At 37.1% G+C, this 19604-nt stretch overlaps 1 protein-coding gene across 1 annotated transcript; it reads left to right on the top strand.

The window, feature by feature from the left end:
* The first annotated feature begins 1423 nt into the window (after window positions 1-1423).
* si:ch1073-13h15.3 (inactive all-trans-retinol 13,14-reductase) lies at window positions 1424-11265 on the top strand. The gene is made up of 11 exons (XM_038296905.1): window positions 1424-1676; window positions 3179-3361; window positions 3645-3886; window positions 5593-5788; window positions 5890-6087; window positions 6158-6277; window positions 8254-8392; window positions 9572-9681; window positions 9802-9968; window positions 10574-10733; window positions 10928-11265. The coding sequence occupies exons 1-11, from the start codon at window positions 1520-1522 to the stop codon at window positions 11095-11097; spliced, it is 1842 nt and encodes a 613-aa protein (XP_038152833.1). The 5' UTR covers window positions 1424-1519; the 3' UTR covers window positions 11098-11265.
* The last annotated feature ends 8339 nt before the right edge of the window (window positions 11266-19604 follow it).

A 19604-nucleotide genomic window follows, 5' to 3' on the forward strand; every position in this document is an offset into this window, starting at 1 on the left:
AGTTTGCCTTCTAATTTAAGCATGCTTGTGGTTGCAATGACCCAGATTGACTTCAAATTTACACAGACATAAGTATTTAAAATATTATATGCAGCCAAATTACAATGATGATGCAGTAAGTAATGCAAAAATAACCCCAAACACGTGTAAATATATATATTATTTAGTTTCACCGAGTCTTTAATTTAGTAAAAAAATGTTCTTTAAGGAACCTTTGGCTAACCGATTATAAATCAACTAATCGAAAAAATAATCGACAGATTAACCAATTTGCCAAATAAATGTTAGCTGCAGCCCTAATCTATCTATCTATCTATCTATCTATCTATCTATCTATCTATCTATCTATCTATCTATCTATCTATCTATCTATCTATCTATCTATCTATCTATCTATCTATCTATCTATCTATCTATCTATCTATCTATCTATCTATCTATCTATCTATCTATCTATCTATCTATCTATCTATCTATCTATCTATCTATCTATCTATCTATCGATCGATATAGATATATATCTATCGATCAATATCTATAACTATATATATATCTATATATATATATATATAGATATATAGATATATATAGTTATAGATATTGATCGATAGATAGACTGAAATATATTTCAGTCTCCAGATTACATAAAACCTTCTTCTGTAATTGCAGTGAAAGCGGTTCTATAAAGTGAGTCTATAACTTGTTTATCGTGATCCAAACACTCCACAGCCATGTGCTACTATGAGTTGGTTCATCACACAATCTCTCAATAAAATACACAGAAGTTGTTTAATCTTTCCAGGCTCTCTATAGTAAAATGACACTCATACAGGTGAGAAGGGATTGCTTATATAAGTTAGTCATGGCGTCTCTTTCATTCTACATTAACCAGGGCAAAGTCTATGTCCCTGTGACCTAGATTCTGAAGGAAGAAGAATATTTCAATCAGCTGCACTGTTGTAAAGATAGGGCACTAAATGAATAAAGTCTACACAGATCTATGGAGATGGTTTATCTTAATTGTTTTATCAGATAAAAGAAAGTTCACAACCATTTATCTAATCAATACAGGATTCCATTTAGCTCTTTGGACTCCTCTGAAATTAAGCTGAGTAGTGAATAAACAGGAGAACATAAGGATCAGGCCTTTTCCTAGAGGTAGAAAAAAAAATATTTTTGCTCAAGTGGGAAGAAAGGTTCTAAAGGTTGAAAGATTTACATTTGGTCTGTTAAATATTTGATCAAAAGATTAACAAACTAATTGACAAACGAATCAAAAACACATTTAAAGCAGAATGATTCATGTCCAAGGTCTACAGTATTTATGCTCTGCAATCACAAGAAAACTGGGTCTGTCATTACTTTATCTTTACTGCTTTTTGCAGCACTGATAGTTTCTCATATCACCCCCCAGACCTTTGGCTCTGGGGCAGCAGCACAATAAAAGAAGCCTGCAGAGGATCGGTGCAGGATAATCACAGCCTGGATCATCGATAGAGCGTCTGCTTTTACTGGAAACATGTGGCTCCTGATTGTTTTAGCCTTCTTGGTTATATGGGCAGGCGGCACCTACTGGTACCTGTTCGGAAAGCCCAGTCCTTTCTCGCTGGAATCTGTGAGGCCTCCTGGACCGAGAGAGTTTGACCAGAAGAAGAGAGACAAAGTAATCAAACAAGGTAAATCTGAAGCACATACAGAAAATGTAAACAGTTTTCCACATATATATTTCTAATGGACCTACTAAATATTATAAAAACGCAGGTATAGGGTTTAGTTTGCACCTGTCTGCAATGCTCATTATGCAATAGGTGCAGAACACCCTGGACAGGACACCAGATCATCATAGGACTAAAAAAGACGCTTAAATACGCAAATATATACTTTTGCAGTTTATTAGTTTATAGTTTTTAGTCTTATTGAGGAAAATGACATGAAAATTCAAACATCAACAATACAAATTTGTCCATCAAACGGAGAATCAAATCAAGAATAAAATCAAAGTTCTATTGAATCGCTTTAAGTTATTTGCTAATGTAAACTGTATTCTTTCCAGATGAGGGAGCCTTACCAGTTCCTCCATCCACCTCTGATTTTTTCCAGAACATCAACATTCTGAGAATCTCAGAATTCAGACTTTTTTTCTCAGAATTCTGACTTTAATCTCAGAATTCTAACTTTTTTCTCAGAATTCTGACTTTAATCTCAGAATTCTAACTTTTTTCTCAGAATTCTGACTTTAATCTCAGAATTCTGACTTTTTTCTCAGAATTCAGACTTTAATCTCAGAATTCTGACTTTAATCTCAGAATTCTGACTTTTTTCTCAGAATTCTGACTTTAATCTCAGAATTCTGACTTTTTTTCTCAGAATTCTGGCAGCTAACAAACATGTTAGCATCAAGCCATAGCCATGTCTGTTTTACAGACTAGCTCTCTTGTTTTAATGACCTTCTGCTCCCCTATTAATGAGGGGACCCCTCGGGCACGTAAAAAGTTGCCTAATTCCGTCATTTTCCACCAATGTGTCACTGGCCCTCTCAAACAACTCACATCTTTGTCAGTGAAGCTGAGTGCTCCCACATCTCTTCCTTCATGGTGCCCATCTACATTAAGATCCAAAATTCTGAGATTAAAGTCAGAATTCTGAGAAAAAAGTCAGAATTCTGACATTTTTCACAATACTAAATTGAACAAATTTTTAAGTCAGTAAACGCTTTTTTTTCTTTTTCCAGTGGCCCTAATCTTCTTCCGTACACCTCTAACCCTTGCATGTTTTATGGTGTTTCTAGGCTGAAATGCAAATAATTTCTCTATTATCTTTGGAAAAAATGTATAATGTCTCCGAACTTATCGAAGGCTAGATCTTAAATTATCCTTAAACTTTTTTGCTGTTGTTCTGAACAGAGTTCATGTGTAACACATTTTTTTCTGTTTTGGTGTGACTTTAATCAGATTAGAGATCATATCTAAATTAGCAGAGGAGTGATGATATTTGAGTCGTGCATGTTTTATCTAAATCCCTTCAGTAATTACAGATATTGATAACAGCTCAGTATCTATGAGCTACACTGCAACCTTCAGACTGACCTATGCAACACGACATGTAACTTTCAGCACGCTTGCAATACTTTGAAGTAGCAAAAACTGTGTTTACTTCAAGCATTTCTGTTTCTGTCCAGGTTTTAGTGTGGACAAAGTGCCTGGGAACCTGGATGTGATCGTAATCGGCAGTGGGATCGGAGGACTGACAGCTGGGGCAACACTTGCTAAAGCAGGAAAGAGGGTTCTGGTTCTGGAACAACACGACCAGGCTGGAGGCTGCTGCCACTCTTATATAGAGAAAGGCTTTGAGTTTGATGTTGGTAATGAATTTTTTTCCCTCCCATTTAAAAGTTGTGGCTCAGTTAGCCTCTTTTTACAACACAAATAAACCAAAAAAATAAAAGCTAAAGACCAAAAGAGTTTGTTTTACTGTGTTTTTTGATTCATGCATCTTTTAATTGATTATTTTCTAACTTCCTTGAAGATCTAGCTGTGCAGTTTTATTTAATATTTAGTTTCCTTCTGTCAATTCAGTTCCATTTGCAGTATTTTTTATTTCTGCCCTCCTTTGCAGTTGTTTACTCTGTAATTTTTTCCCTGCAGGTCTTCATTACATCGGTCAGGTGCATGAGAACAGCCTGCTTCGGGTCGCTTTTGACCAGATCACAGAGGGCCAGCTGGAGTTTCAGGAGCTACAGCCTCATTTTGACACCGTCCAAATTGGCCTCGGTGATGAGAAAAGGGAGTACAAGATTTATTCCGGCAAACATGAGATGGAAGCCGAGCTCATCAAACAATTTCCAAACGAGAAAGATGCTATTGAGAAGTTTTTTAAAGTCATGAAGGTACTAGCTATGGCTAAGCACTCTAAGATTTAGTTTTTCTAGCTTTTATTGTCATTAAACTGAGCAACAAAATTCAGTGTCTGCATTTAACCCATCCCCTCTAGGGAGCAGTTGGCTGCCATTGTGGGGCACCCGGGGAGCAGTGTGGGGTTAAGGGTCTTGCTCAGGGACCCAGAGTGGCGGTCTGTTAACCTGACTCCGCCAGATGGATTTGCTCCGCATATCCATCTGGAAACCTTCTTTTGAAGTAATTTTGGGAAGGGGCGAAAATACTGGTTAGCTGATTGGCCTATGTTGGTGATAGACGGGCCAAATAAACCAATCAGATCAACGTAGCATATGACGTACTATCAGAGCGACAACGAAAACACAACCACAAGATCAAACTCTTCCCTAAACCAGTCAGGAGAAGAGCAAAAACGTCTTTTCCTCTGAGAAAAGCCTCCAGAGCAGTGTTTTGCTCTTCTTTCAGTGAAGAAATACTCTGTAATTCCGATAAAACTTGCTCGATAGCCACGCTAACACTAGTTTCATCGACTGAAGCCGCCATGTTCTTTAGACTGAACTGTCGCGCTTCTCGTTGCGTCACACCTCAACCTGTCTCAAAGCCAACGCTGATTGGACGTTCGTTTGGTGAATGGCTCCAAATTTTCTTTAACGGAGAGTCTCCAGACTGATTAGCGAGTGAAACCTTGAAAGCTCGCGAGATCAGGATGGTCTCACAAGGCTAGCTCTTTCCTGCTGCCACATACATACATAGCTACAAAGTCAGTGACTTGATGAGGGTAGCTAGGCTTCTTAGAGCTCTTTATCAATTTGCATTAAATAAACAAACAATCTGGTTTCATTGAAGCCAGGTACAGGAAGTGGAGAGCTCCGTAGCATGGTGTGGAAACAAAACAAGGAAGATGATTGTACATTTCAGAAGAAACAGGAATGAATCCTACTAACATAATGAAAGAAGAAGTGGAGGAGTAAAAATACCTCTGTGTTCACCCTAACAGACGTGGACTGGAAGTGGGGACATAGCAGACTGAACTTCTGAATGAAGCTTAGATCAATAGGTTTTTGCAACAGGATGTTGATTATCTTATATAAAGCTTGCTGCATACTCAACGATTTGTGAAGAAATTTGTTCTTGAGGTGCCTAGAACTATAAAAAAGGGAGTTTTTCCTGTGGACACTCATACGTCCCAAGAAGCCGCCATGTTCTTTAGACTGAACTGTCGCGCTTCTCGTTGCGTCACACCTCAACCCGCCTCAAAGCCAACGCTGATTGGATGTTCGTTTGGTGAACGGCTCCAAATTTTCTTTAACGGAGAGTCTCCAGACGGATTAGCGAGTGAAATCCCAAAAGCTCGCGAGATCAGGATGGTCTCTCATTGGGGCTTGAACTCAGAACCTCAGGATTCCAAGCACAATATCCTAACCACTAGACCACCACAAAGAATAATTGAACTATATTGATCTCACATTGGAGAAATTTACCTCTGCATTTAACCCATCCTCGTGGGGAGCAGTGGGCTGCCATCGTGGGGCACCCAGGGGGTTAAGAATGTCTGTCTGTGGCAGTCTGTGGGAGTGGGTTTCGAACTCACCACTGCAGGATTCCAAGCTCTATGCCCCAACCATTGGGCCGCCGCTCTTCGATGGTATTCTAATGACAAATTTAGAGAATCGTATTAATGCATCATATTTTCCAATAGGTTTCAGCTAAGAAGACCCACTACCTCGCAAGCATGAAGCTGATACCTCAGTGGATCTGTTTGTTTTTGCTGAAGTCAGGAATCGCAGATCTCATATCTCCAGTCTTCCGCCTCTCTGGAACACCTGCAACCGAGTTCATGAACACCCTGACTAATAATAAGGACCTCCAAGTTATCTTTTCTTACTTTTTCTATGGTTTGTGTCTAAGTTACCGTTAATCACAAATTTATCAAAAGGAATTATCAGAAAATAGACCCACAAGTGTATGTTTCAGGGGTTTATTGTGTCCTATTTAGGAGTGCCTCCAAAGGAATCCAGCATTCTCATAAATGCCCTCCTGATGCATCACTACAAACGAGGTGCCTACTACCCTAAAGGTGGAGGCAGCGAGATCGCCTTCCACATCATCCGCACTATTCAGAGATATGGAGGGAACTGCCTGGTCAGAGCCCCCGTCTCTCAGATCCTAGTCGATGAGAAAGGAGCCGCCTATGGTGGGAACAGACACCGGATCGTTTCTGTTCGCTGAAGGTCAGAAGTTAATGCTCGGTGTGTGTTTGCCAGGCGTGAAGGTGAAGAAAGGTGGGGAGGAAGTGGAGGTCCATGCACCTGTAGTGGTTTCAAACTGTGGAGTTTTTACCACCTTCCAGAAACTCCTTCCACCTGAGATTCAGGTCAGACATGGTGAGTAACCTAGGAGCTGCTGCGCCCTAAAGCGGAGGTCTTCAACAGGGGGTCCACAACCCCATTGGGGTCCACAGAAGTACTACATGGGGGTCGCGAAAGTTTCGGTTGATTAGACTTTTTTTTCATATTCCCTCCTTGCAATTTCTACCACTAATTGAAATGTCTTTAAATCCACATTAACATGAATTCAAGACACTGTCGTAAACAGATAAATGGAGCCAAAGATGTCTTTCAGGCAGAGGTGGAAAGAGTACTAAAAAAAATTGTAATTGAGTAAAAGTATCTTTACTTTGCCTAAATTCTACTCAGAGTAAAAGTAAAATTAACCATCTCAAAATTTACTCAAGTAAAAGTACAAAATTACTTCATTTAAAATGTAATTTGAGTAAACATTACTTAGTTACTTTGAGTTATTTAATGTAAAAAAGGATGAGTCATGAATTGACCACAAGGTGTTTTAATCGATTTCAAGGCGTATTTCAGTGGACATCCACACTTGCAAAAGATCAGCTGGGCTAAAGAACATACTTCCTCACAGCACAACGACAGTCACAGCCTGAACCATAAAGTGCAAACAATTTTCAATCCTACTGTCCAACAGACAACACCATGATAGGAATAAAGAAATTTAAACTACATTTTAAAGTTTTCAAAATGCACACAAAATTAAATGCCCAAAAGATGAAAGAAATCAAACTAAAACGCAACAGGATCCCACTGTTATTAACAAGCTCCTCATTTAATGATTTTAACTGACACTTGTTTTACTTTAAGTGATTTTTAACTGTCACTAATTTTTACATCAATTGTTTATATGTTTGAATTGTGTAAATAAAGTGCTGTTAAAAGTCAAAAGTCTTCTTCTTCTATTTTTTAATGGCGACTAAGTGTCGGTTCGCTGACACAGGGGTTTAAATTTTCGGCCGTAGTTAATTTTTTCATCATCAGTTTTTTTTTTTGCTCAGTAACGTGAGGGTGTTTTAAATGTAGCAAAGTAAAACTACTTAGGTTAAAATTTACTCGAGTAAAAGTAAAAATTACATATTTCAAAAACTACTCAGAAAATTACAAATTACTCATAAAAAGTACTCAATTACAGTAACTTGAGTAAATGTAATTCGTTACTTTCCACCCCTGCTTTCCTAACCTGACTCCGCCAGATGGATTTGCTCCGCATATCCATCTGGAAACCTTCCATTGAAGTAATTTTGGGAAGGGGCGAAAATACTGGTTAGCTGATTGGCCTATGTTGGTGATAGACGGGCCAAACAAACCAATCAGATCAACGAAGCATATGACGTACTAACAGCCAGGCTACTCTTGCCGAAACTAGTCGGGAGAAGAGCAAAAACATCTTTTCCTCTGAGAAAAGCCTCCAGAGCAGTGCTCTTCTTCAGTGAAGAAATACTCTGTAATACTACTGTAATTCCGATAAAACTTGCTCGATAGCCACGCTAACGCTAGTTTCATCGGCTGAAGCCGCCATGTTCTTTAGACTGAACTGTCGCGCTTCTCGTTGCGTCCCACCTCAACCTGCCTCAAAGCCAACGCTGATTGGACGTTAGTTTGGTGAACGGCTCCAAATTTTCTTCAACGGACAGTCTCCAGACTGATTAGCGAGTGAAATCTTGAAAACTCGCGAGATCAGGATGGTCTCACGAGGCTACTGTTTTCAGGCATCAATGCTAACATTCAGCGACACACAGGAGCTCTTTCAAGCTGGGCACCGTTTCATTCACAACACCTGTCCCATCAACGAGGGACAGGGCAAAATTACTTTTGTTACATTACTCCATACATAATAGAGTGACTATAGCACCAGTTTTATATAACACAATTTCATACAATCTATATAATTAGGGGGTCCCCGCTCCATCTCACCATCAGTTTGGGGGTCCTTAGCCTGGAAATCATTGAAGACCGGTTCTAAAGTAAAGATATTCCAACTAACTTCTAAACATTCTACCTCACAGATGTTCAGGAAAGACTGAACATGATGAAACACGGCAGGGGGTCGTTCTTGGTCTTCTCTGGATTCGATGGAACCGCAGAAGAACTGGGTCTTGTGTCTACAAACTTCTGGATGTTCAAAGACAATGACATGGATAAGTCGTGAGTATACTGTAATGTTGTATAAAGCACACAATTGGGGGGTTATAACCACAAGAGGGCGCCATAGTATAAAGAGATAAACTAGAAATGTTTTGCAGGAGACTCCATACATTTCACCCTTGAAGTCTTTCTCCATTTTGTCTCTTTGAAACCACAAACCTCAAAGCACTTGTGCATTTCTGCAAAGAGGGAGAAAACCTTTACAAATAGATCTGTACAGTTTAGTCTGTAATTTTATCCACCTTGCTCTGGTCAATACGTTTAAAAAAAACAAAAAACTTGTTACAATATGTCTGTACATGCTTTGTACATCTTAAAAACAGTTATGCTGTTCCTTATTAGCTACTAATTTACTAAATCTTCTTTTTTTATGGAATTAGGAACATATTTGCATCTTCAATCGTATTTAATCTGGAATAATGCTTTGGTCTAAAGCATACCACTGTAGTTGTAGACTTAGACAGGGTTTTAGTTTACCTACATGCTTGATCTCTCCTCTTCATTGCTTTTGGAAAACCTTAAATGTCTTTTGACTTTTTATTAATAAAATTGTTCTTCTATGTTTATATCGTTTGAGCTTAAGCAAATGTATCTCTGACCTATCTGTTTTTCCTCCATTTTGATGATCTATTTTGATTTTTACAACTATTCTTGACTGTATTTAGGTTTTATTTATTGTCTTCAAATCTATCAAATATCTAAAGAGATCAACAGCTTCATTTAAATAAGAAATAGCTAAATAGTTATTTTTGCCGTTCTTATTTTAAACACTGAACCCTTTTGTTTCAGTGTCATAAAGTGGTAAAAATGTTAAAATGTCAATGTCCATATTGTCCAACACTGGAAAAACGATCTAGAAATAAGTAAATATTTCTTAAATTAAGTGTATTTACCCTTAATTTGAGTAGGTAAATGATATAGTTTGCCAATGGAACGAGTATTTTTACTCTTAAAATAAGATAATTAGATCAAATGCACTTGAACTAAGGCAATGCAATTGTGTTTTCTTAATTTAAGTGTAAATTGTCTTGTTCCATTGGTAGGATGTATCTTTTACCTCCTCAATTCAAGAACAAATGCACTTATTTTAAGAAGATATGATTTATCTAGACTTCAAATTTTTTTCCAGTGAAATGGACAAAAAAAGAGATGTTTTATGATATTGATGATGTTTCCTAGGATGGAGAACTTTTTTGCAATGAGCAAAGAAGATGCACCTGATAACATACCCATGATGTTCATCACAGTGCCATCTGCAAAAGATCCTGAAGCTGAAATGCGACATCCGGGTAAAAAAAAAAAGCTGCTTTTTTTCTGAGCTTTGAGACCAGAATAGTAACAGAAATCTATTTTCTCTGCTTTAACCTACTGTAACTCTAAATGAATCAGGACATGTCATGTTCTTACAGGAAAATCTTCCATGACCATACTGACAATGGTTAAATATGAATGGTTTGAAGAGTGGAAGAATACAACTGTGCGCAAAAGAGGTGATGAGTATCACAACTACAAAATGAGATTTGCAAAGAACCTCTTTGACTGGGCCTGCACTGTGTTCCCTAAGATCAGAGACAAGGTACGACCTCTTAACCCTTTAAAGCCTGATCCAAGAATAAAACAAAATTTTGAATTCCTTATTTGCCCTTTTAACAAAATATGTAAAAAGAAAAAACAGAAATACATTTTTGATATTAATAGTTTATTACTATGCGATAAGTCAAGATTATTTTTTGTGTAGTCTTCTACTGGCTGTTATCAGGTATATCTGATTGTGTACAATAGGTTTTTGAGCAAAGTTTTTACCATTAAATTATGCAAAAGGTGTCAGATGCAAAACATTTCAGAAACCATATGTATCAAATACAATACATTTGGCATTATAGGGTTATAATGCAAATTATAGAATATCATTCCACTTGAGTTTGTTTCCAACTTTGAAGACATTTTTCTTCCAATCCAGGAAGCTTTTTCAATTCAAAAAGTCAGAACTAATGTTGAGTTTCAGGCTTTATAGAGTGGACCAAAAAAAAAAAAAAAAAGAGCCTTGTTTTGGCTCAGAAAACATATGAATGACTATGACCTGAATGACTGGGAATCTTCACCAGCTCTGCAGAATATATTTTTGGGGAAAAACTGTAGAAATTACAAAATAACCTGATCTATTTTTTTTACTTCACAAAGCTTGTTTTCCAAGATGTGGCGACTCCACTGAGCAACGTGCACTACCTGGGAGCTCAGCGTGGGGCGATGTACTCTGCTGAGCACAACGTGGAGCGTTTCTATGCTGAGACTGTAGCCAGGAACAGATGCAGCACCCCTGTAAAGAATCTCTACATCTCAGGTGACAGAAATGTCTATAATTTATTATCAAACTTCTGCAATAACAACCTGTGGATTTTCGTGACTGAGAAAATTTGTCACCAATAGGAAAATCTTTTTTTCCCGCCTACATAATGAAGGGGGGATTATTAAAACACTTTGATAAGCTAAAGAAAATGCAGAACAAGATGATAATGTTGTGTTTTCTTTTTCCAGGCCAAGATGTGTTTAGCTGTGGGATTGCAGGCGCTCTGCATGGAGGACTCCTCTGCGCCTCCACGGTTTTAGATCAAATCGTCTACATCGACTTAGTCCTCCTTAAAAAGAAGCTGAAGAGGAGGAAAGCCAAAGAGATGGCCCAGATGGCTAAGAAGAAACTGCAATAAGAATGCTGCTCACTACCTCCTCTGCAGGGCAATAGAGAATCTGCAACAACTTGGCATAACTACAATGCATGTTTTCCAGGCAACAGATGTTATTCTATATTTTTACTGTTTTATTAATGTGGTAAATTGATTTTATCATGTAACATATCTCAGTGTCTTTGGTTTAGATGTTCAAATATTAGGAAAATCATGTGTTTTATAAGCGAACCGTTCAAACTTTGTATCCACAGTCGAGTCAATATCACCATAAGGTGCCTTTCAGACTCCCCCCGGCCCCCCCAAAAAAGCTGAGAATTTCCATTGAACTTCATGTATATTGTATTAAGTATATGTTATGCTGTTAGAAATACATATTGGTCAAGCTCCCACACTTTTTAAAAATTAACTGCAAGCAGACAATTTACATGCAAACAGCAAAATATGTCCACCCTGTCATGGACAATTTTAAAACAGAGTAAATACATTGTAATTACATAGTGATTATAAAATGTAAATTTTCAGAAACTATTTAGTCCCTTTCTCAACAATACATTTTAGTTAATGGGAAAAGTATTTGGATAATAATGAAATTATGGCAAACTATTTGTTTCTCTATAAAATCTGCGAGAGTTGCACTTTCTTTTCTAAATTAAATCTAACAACAAAGATATCTGGTCAAATTTTCAAACAATACTATTTGGCCCTTATTTGCTTATAAAGGAATCACACAAAATATTTTGCTAACTTGTGGAAATAATTTGTTTATTTTCATAGAACATGAAAATAACAGGGTGGACAGAGACATGAGAGGGTGGACCCTGGGCATGACAGGGTGGACATGTTGTGGAATGTCATTGAATGGCCCCATAAATGCAAGGAACAATGCAAGAAAATTGTGTAAAAAATGTGTAAAAAATGCCTTTTCCCATGTACTAGTCGAACAGACTAGTTTTGATCCACTCTACCTGCATGCATCCACTGAATAAAGATGCCCAAACTGAGACATTAATGTGGCCTTCTAGCGTTAAACTCTGCACAGTGAAAGTCAAACATTCAACTGTAGAACAAAAAGAAAACATTTTTTAGTGGAGAACAGGTGATTTGAAAAAACAGAATATTTCAGAAAGATCACTTGGAAGCATCTCCAAACAATCTCTCCCTTTCTGAAGAGACTTGGCTCGCTCAGTTCTGCAGTTGCTGTTCCACATACTTCCACGCAGACGCTTCAATCTGTAAAGAGCGCTTGTTCAGAGCCTGTGGTTCTGGTATTAGGCAAAGTACCTGCCAGTCATGGTACCAACAGATGTCGTCCCGAAGACCTGGCCATTTGAACTGGTTTATGCCATGGCATTGCATACACTTAACTTTCACACTATGCCCTTCTGCATCCATGATGATACCCGGGTATGCTTCATTGTCATAATTAACAACGCACCACTCTCCAATGTGCTTTACTTCAATCATTTCTGGTCTCCTAGGATTATCTGGTGTCTTTCCACATGCTGGGGACTTGTCAGATGAAACAGGAACATTAGCTAGAGTGACCTCCTGAAGATTAAAGCAGGGGCATTCCAAAACACCTTTCTCCCTTTTACATAGACATGAAATGTCTCTGTATTTCATTTGGCCGGGTGTCAGACTGATAGCTTGGTGGATTCTCATAGTGCCTTTTACGGCAGCTATTGCAGGTATCTCAGCCATTGATTCAATATCCCTCTCTGGGATGAAGAACAGCTAAACAGATGTGTCTAGGCTTTTCAGCTTGTTATACAAGCTCTGGGCATCAGGAATGTCACCTCCATGGGCTACAATCCGGTCTGCTGACCTCTTGAGGGCCCCACCTACACCGTCTGGTGCCCCCTTCCCATGATTAGCCTCAAATAAATTCCATGTTATTTCTTTGAAGCCATACTTGTAGGGTTCTGTTGAGAGGTAGAAGAAATTTCCCTTTTGTCGATACTGGTTATACTATGTGTGGAGAGCATCCATTCACCATCTTTATCTCATTTTTGACGTAGGTGGCATTTAGAGGCTTTTGCATCTAAACCCTTCATATGTCCTTTTATGGGGACATAAACAGTTGATAATTGTCCTTAAAATAAATTTAAACTTTCTAATAAGTCTCATCAGCTAAACTTCCAATGATCTAACCTGGAGGGCCCTGGCTCACGCTGATTTTCAGGAGTTTCAGCAGGGGAGTTGGGTGGTGTCTCTGACTGTAGCAAAGCACTGGCCCTGTTTCTGGCTCTGGTTTGTCTTTTTGCCTCTCTCCATTTCATTCTTTTTGCCCTCTTCACGCTCTCACTGAGCTCATTGACACCCTTCTTCTTTCCAGTCTCTCTGTCTTTTTTCCATTTGACCCTTTCTTTTTCAAGGTACTTTCTTCTTCTGTCTGGGTCAGCATCACGACGTTCCCGATATCTCCTTGCTATCTCAGCTCCTTTTGATCTCATTCCTTGAAAAAGACGATTCAAAATGTTCCGTTACACATTTTAATTGGCAGTCCCTGTAAAATAGGCTTGCCTTATCAAACTAGGCTTGGTGATACTGATATCGCCAACATTTTTTTCCAAATTGTCCAATTGTCCAATTTTACTAAGTATAGCATGTACTGTTATAAAATGTGTGTAATAGCTGTTGTAATATGTGTAACATTACCAGCTTGTGGTCTAAACTATGCACATGTCCTTCCTGTCATGAACCATGTCCACCCTGTCATGGAAGGCTTGCTGACAGGGTGGACAATGACAGGGTGGACATTTTTGGCTAATCTTAGCATTTAATGAGCACATAGTGGACCTTCACTTAGCAACATGCTACAGTCAGTAAGCTGACTATGTACTGATTTACAAATATATTTCAAAGTTTTGATAGGTTTTTCTATCAATTGATATTTCACTATGACAGGGTGGACATGTTAAGCTTGACAACATCCAACTACACACATAATATGATGAAAATTAAGAAACATAAGTGTTAATACTTACTTTGCAACTCGCCACTGCTTCAGCCTCCATTGAAGAAAGAAAAAATCCTTGTAGTGATGTCACAGAAAACATCAGTGCGTTTCTTAAAGGGACAGTTACCCCATAATGACAGGGTGGACCACAATTTCAGGGACACATGCAAAATGTTCAATATATTTATGGAAATACAATATACATGAACAAAATGACTTGTTTTATCAAATAACTTATTGTGGACAATAAAACCATGTAAAAATTTTTTTGATTTAGTATAATTTAACCACTTATTACACACACTGCAGTTAGCCGAGCAATGTGTGGGACATACCAAAATCACGTACATCCAATAAAAAGAAGTTGTATAAAATGAAGGAAACAAATTTTAAGAGACTTGTCATTGTACTGATATGTGTGCAAGTGTTTGGCCACTTATAATAAGACCTCAGACTTTCATTATTCTGCTACATTTTCATGATGACTGAGTGAGTCTGATGAGGACACCAAAGGCACTTCATAGTGATATTGACTCAGTCACACAAGTATTAGACTGTTTTCATAAAATATGTTAATATAAAGAATCAGTGTTACAGGAGAGAAAGTGAAAGAATAAAACTATCAGATAAAACCTATTTTCATTTTTTATCTTCTTAACCCTTGTTTTCTCTCAAGGATTTCTAATGAACAGCATGGTGGTGGTAGTGTGAGGATATGGGACCTTACTGCAATAAATAAACCATTTTGGCTCTCTCTATGAGGGGTTTAACTTCATCATAAAGATGCCAGGCTTAAGTTTGGGACTTTAAGCTCAAGTTCTGTAACGATCTTGGTTCTGTTGTTTTTCTCTAAGTTTTCAGTTTCAAGTTTAGCCAGGTTTTTCATTGTTTTCTAGCTTTATTGGTGTTTATGAGGACCCAAGTGCAGAGGCTGAAAGGCAGGGGTGAGCTCTTAAAAGGTTTAATTAATGACCAGGCAGCAAAAACAGGTATCCAAAAATCCGACATAAAAATCGAACACAAACCAGAACCGTGGAGACATCAAGGGAAAACCATCAAGGAGCCAGGGTGAGAAAAGGTAAGACGAGGAACCAGCAAAGAGGGACTGCAGAGGGAGTGTATTTATGGCTGACTGAACAAAGGCAGGACTAACGAGCTGATAAGGAGCAGGTGTGACTAGAGCTGATGAGGAAGCCAAGGGAAAAGAAGACAAGGGGGCAACAGAGGACAGACAGAAAAACCTAAGCAACTTAAATGAATCCAGACACACCAATAAAGCTAGAAAGCAATGAAAAACCTGGCTAAACTTGAAACTGAAAACTTAGAGAAAAACAACAGAACCAAGATCGTTACAAGTTCATTATAAAATGATCCATAAAACACCAAAAAGTTCAAGTCAATGCCTGGTTGGTTTGGATAACATTTCTATCCTTTATATATGAAATCCTCACCTGAAAACTGCTTTTTTTAATCTACTCCGGTTGTCTTTGTCAGATAATAGATTTCTTTGATCAGTTTGACAAAAAGTAAAAAATAAAATATGTAAAGAGACGTATGCTTTTCACTGCATTGATTTGATTATTTGTGTTGTAAATACATTTGATAAGGAGTGTATGATTCTTGGGTTTAACTCAGGAAAGATTTAAATGCTACATATGTAAAATGATGGAGTTTCAAGTCTTTTTTCATTTTTCTTAAAGTCAGCTAATCATATTATTATAAGGATCAGCAGCTGCACACTTGAAAAAAATCGAAACCTAGATAAGTTGTTTTTTCTTAAAATAAGTGTATTTGTTCTTGGATTTAGTAGGTAAAAGAGAGATTTTGCCAATGGAACAAGACAATTTACACTTACAATAAGAAAACACAATTGCATTGTCTTATTTCAGGTGCATTTTATCTAATTTTCTTATTTTAAAAGCAAAAATACTCATTCCATTGGCAAACTATCTCATTTACCTACTCAAATTAAGCGTAAATACGCTTAATTTAAGACATTTCTACTTATTTTTAGATCCTTTTTCCAGTGCAGTCATTTATTTTATAAATAACAATTGTGGATTCTGATCCATACATGTAAAGTTGTGCTTTTATGTGCTTGAAAAAGTCTCTGTTAAAATTTTTATTTGTTTTTTTACAATTTTCTAAACACAGGATGCAGTTTTGGTCTTTATCTTCCATGCTTGATGGTACAAAGCATAATTGAAGGGCAACATTTTTTCTTAAACAGAAATTATCCTGCTAAAGATCAACATGTTTTCCTTATAATGATCTAAAATTCCAAATATTTCCCATGATTTTTATAATAATTGAGTCGAAACAGCCTTATTGATGTCTGACTTCATGCATGTAAGCCAATGATAAAAAAAAAAAAAAAAAACGCAATTAAAGTGTGTTTTAAAAGGTTTAGGTAATAACCTGGACATGTGAAACAGGTGATGTGAGGTTTCATGGCCCTTTCAGCTTTAGTTCATGTTTTTCTGACCTGCCTCGTACCCCCGGTGTTGTTTGGGCAACTGCTGGAATCAAACATGTGGAGTGAAACCTCAGACTTCCTGCACTAAGTGAACATTTCCTCAGCAAACGGAGGGCAGATCGGCCGACAAATTGAGGTCTGTAGGGGACGACTGAGGGATGAATGAAGCCTCTGTCCAGGCGAACGGTGGGATGCTGGTGCCTCTCCAACTGTTAGCTTTCATCGCTCTGCTGTACAAACCAGGAAGAAAAAAAACTTGTTCGTACTCAAATAAAAAAACGAAATAAAAGTGGCTGACATCCTTCTTTTAAGATGTGTTCATACAGAAAGTGTAAAAACTCCAAAACATTAAAAAAAAAATACTATAAAATGGGACAAAGGCATTAAAGTCACACACTGTGCATGGCTGGAAGATCACTAGTTTATAACATCTAATTATTTTGAAAAGATAAAAGGGGTTTTATTGGTGGAGAAATAAACATTGATGGTTGCTCTTACTAAAGAGAAATAAACTCTTTAGTTGATGCTATAAAATGCAACAATTTAAAGGTGTTATCATCGCCGAGCTAGGCAATTGCCTAGGGCGACAAATGTGTTGGGGGCGCCCTCTAGCGTCGCCCTTAGGCTTACTTCCCATTAATCATAGAATTAGAAAAAAAAGCGAATTAAACCGGTTATGAAGCGTCCGTCAGTTTGACTTAACCTTACGTATATATAAATAGCAAAATATGAACAAATAAATATACCACCGTGTTTTTATTTATTTTTTCACATTTAAGAGAAAATCGGAAAAGATTCTGATCACTTTTCAAGCGCCCTCCAACCCGGAAGTCGTGACGTCAATCACAAGTGAAGTCTGGCACTTAACTTAGCTCGCGACTCGAGGATGGCTGAACGGAAAAGACTCCTCCTCCTCCTCCTGCTGCCGCAGTCGGGCCCGTCTTCATCATCCACTCAGAGTACCACTGGTAAGCGCACACAGACTTTGTAGCTTGTCCGGTCAGTTAAAAATATTAATTGTGAAATCCGTCTTGTAATCGGAAGCATACAAGCTAGTTGGCTTGAAAAGTAAATAAAGTTTCAGACGTGCTGCGTGATGATGTGTTCAGATTGGCTCAGTAAAACGACAATTAGGTTATCATGATGCGTTCAAGTGTAACGTAAAGAAAACGGGAAATTTTGTTTTTGGCGAGAAACATGAGTAATACAGTTGTATATTGCTCTATATATAATTAAACTACTGATGCCAACATTTATTAAAAATTACATTTAATTTAAAATACAATTATTTATTTGTTAAATATTTTCCTAATCACTAAAAACATGATGAAAAGTGACAGTAGACAATACATTAACCAACAATTGTGAAAATATATTCTAGTTAGTTTTATGTCATTTCGAAGTGGCCTATTACATTAGCCATGTTTATTGAAGGCTAGAAACGTTTTTGTTATGATCACTTGTTAAGCAATAGAAGCAATACCAGTTCTGTTAAAAAATTTTTGTTGCATCGTCTTTCCACCAAATACCAGAAAAGTATTGATAGTGGTATCGATAAAGACTCGGATCGATAAGGAGTATCGATAAAGGTATCGATATCAATAAATATTAACGATCCCCATCCCTAATCTTGACATCATTTTCTTCTCAGTATATATATGCAGCAGAATTATGTGCTATATTATTAGCTTGAGAATAGGTAGAAGATACTAATATAAATAAAATATTTTGTAGTGATTATCTGCATTGAGTATTCAAAAGGGATGTACAAATAATCATCAAAATATATGAAGGTATGGCTGTTCATCATAGAATATGTGAACAAAAAAAACAACAACTTCAAACTTTTAACTTTGTAATGGTATTCATAAAAGCACTTTTGTTTGTAGAGGGTTAATCCTTTCTTTAATCACTAATCAATGTCAGAAATCAGGGTAAATATACCTGATATATTTTATTTAGAGGAAAATTTTGTTTATCTCATTTCTATTTATGTTCAAATGATTTAATTGAACTGGAACAGAAAATTTAATTTAATGTTTATCAATTACTTTTTTATGTAGTCCTTGGTTGAAGAATTTCTTAAATTTATTATTTTTTATTGTTATTTGGTAATTTCTGAAATTGATTTATTTAATATTTGTTTAATGTGTGTTAAATTTGTTAATTGTCTGAAATAAATTCATTCATTGATTCAATCCAGTTTTTTAGTTATACTTTACCTAAGTGTCCTTACAGATGGTTAAAAGTGTTTTTGCACAGTCCTAAGTTTGAGTGTGTAATAAATTATTTAAAATAATAAAAAAGAAAAGGTACTGAAACCTATTCTGATATTTGTCTATGCATCACTCCATGCTAAGTTACAGTTTTTTCTGAATGCTTAAACACAACCTTGATTCTTATAGCACAATTTCTAAAACTATTAATACTTATAGCAAATCCACTCACTGAGTTCACAAAACTAAAAGAACAAACACTGCTTTGCACTCAATTTGCAATTTTGTAACACACACTTTGCACAACTGTAGGCACAATTCACCGCACAGCACTCTTTGTGGAACTGTAAACACAACTCAATGAAGCACTAAACAGATGCTGAAAACAGTACTGGTATTTCGCACGGCAAAAGTGGGGGGGGGGCGCGCAAAACTCAATCTCGCCTAGGGCAACCAAAGGGCTAGAACCGGCCCTGGGTGTTATTGTTGCATTTCAAACCAAATTTAAGTTTTTGTTTTGATTTTCTATTTCATTTACTCGTATATTAAACTTTATTTAACACTATTTGGGGATTAAAATGTTTTACAAAGGACAAAGAAAGGGATGTGAGAAAGAAAGAGGAGATAAGAACCTTAAAGGGAGGGAGAGAGAGGCAGAAAATTCAATTCAGTTTATTTCTATAGCGCCAATTCATATTAAGGCACTTTACTGTTCACCAAATCATCCAGTCAAATTTATTCAAAGTTTTCTATCCAAGGAAAACCAGTTGATTGCGTCGACTCATTGATTCAAATACAATCCCTCACACTAAGCATGCTTGTAGCGACAGTGGAGAGGAAAAACTTCCTTTTAACATGAAGAAACCTCCAGAAGAAC

This window comes from Cyprinodon tularosa, unplaced genomic scaffold (genome assembly GCF_016077235.1).
Source record: "Cyprinodon tularosa strain WSP-4 unplaced genomic scaffold, ASM1607723v1 ctg38, whole genome shotgun sequence".
NCBI classification, from domain to species: Eukaryota; Metazoa; Chordata; class Actinopteri; order Cyprinodontiformes; family Cyprinodontidae; genus Cyprinodon; species Cyprinodon tularosa.

Excerpts from the sequence above, each read along its gene's own strand:
- si:ch1073-13h15.3 (XM_038296905.1), top strand. The coding sequence starts at position 1,520 with ATGTGGCTCCTGATTGTTTTAGCCTTCTTGGTTATATGGGCAGGCGGC. Across the intron at positions 1,677-3,178 it reads AGACAAAGTAATCAAACAAG|GTTTTAGTGTGGACAAAGTG; the intron begins GTAAATCTGAAG and ends GTTTCTGTCCAG. Across the intron at positions 3,887-5,592 it reads AGTTTTTTAAAGTCATGAAG|GTTTCAGCTAAGAAGACCCA; the intron begins GTACTAGCTATG and ends ATTTTCCAATAG.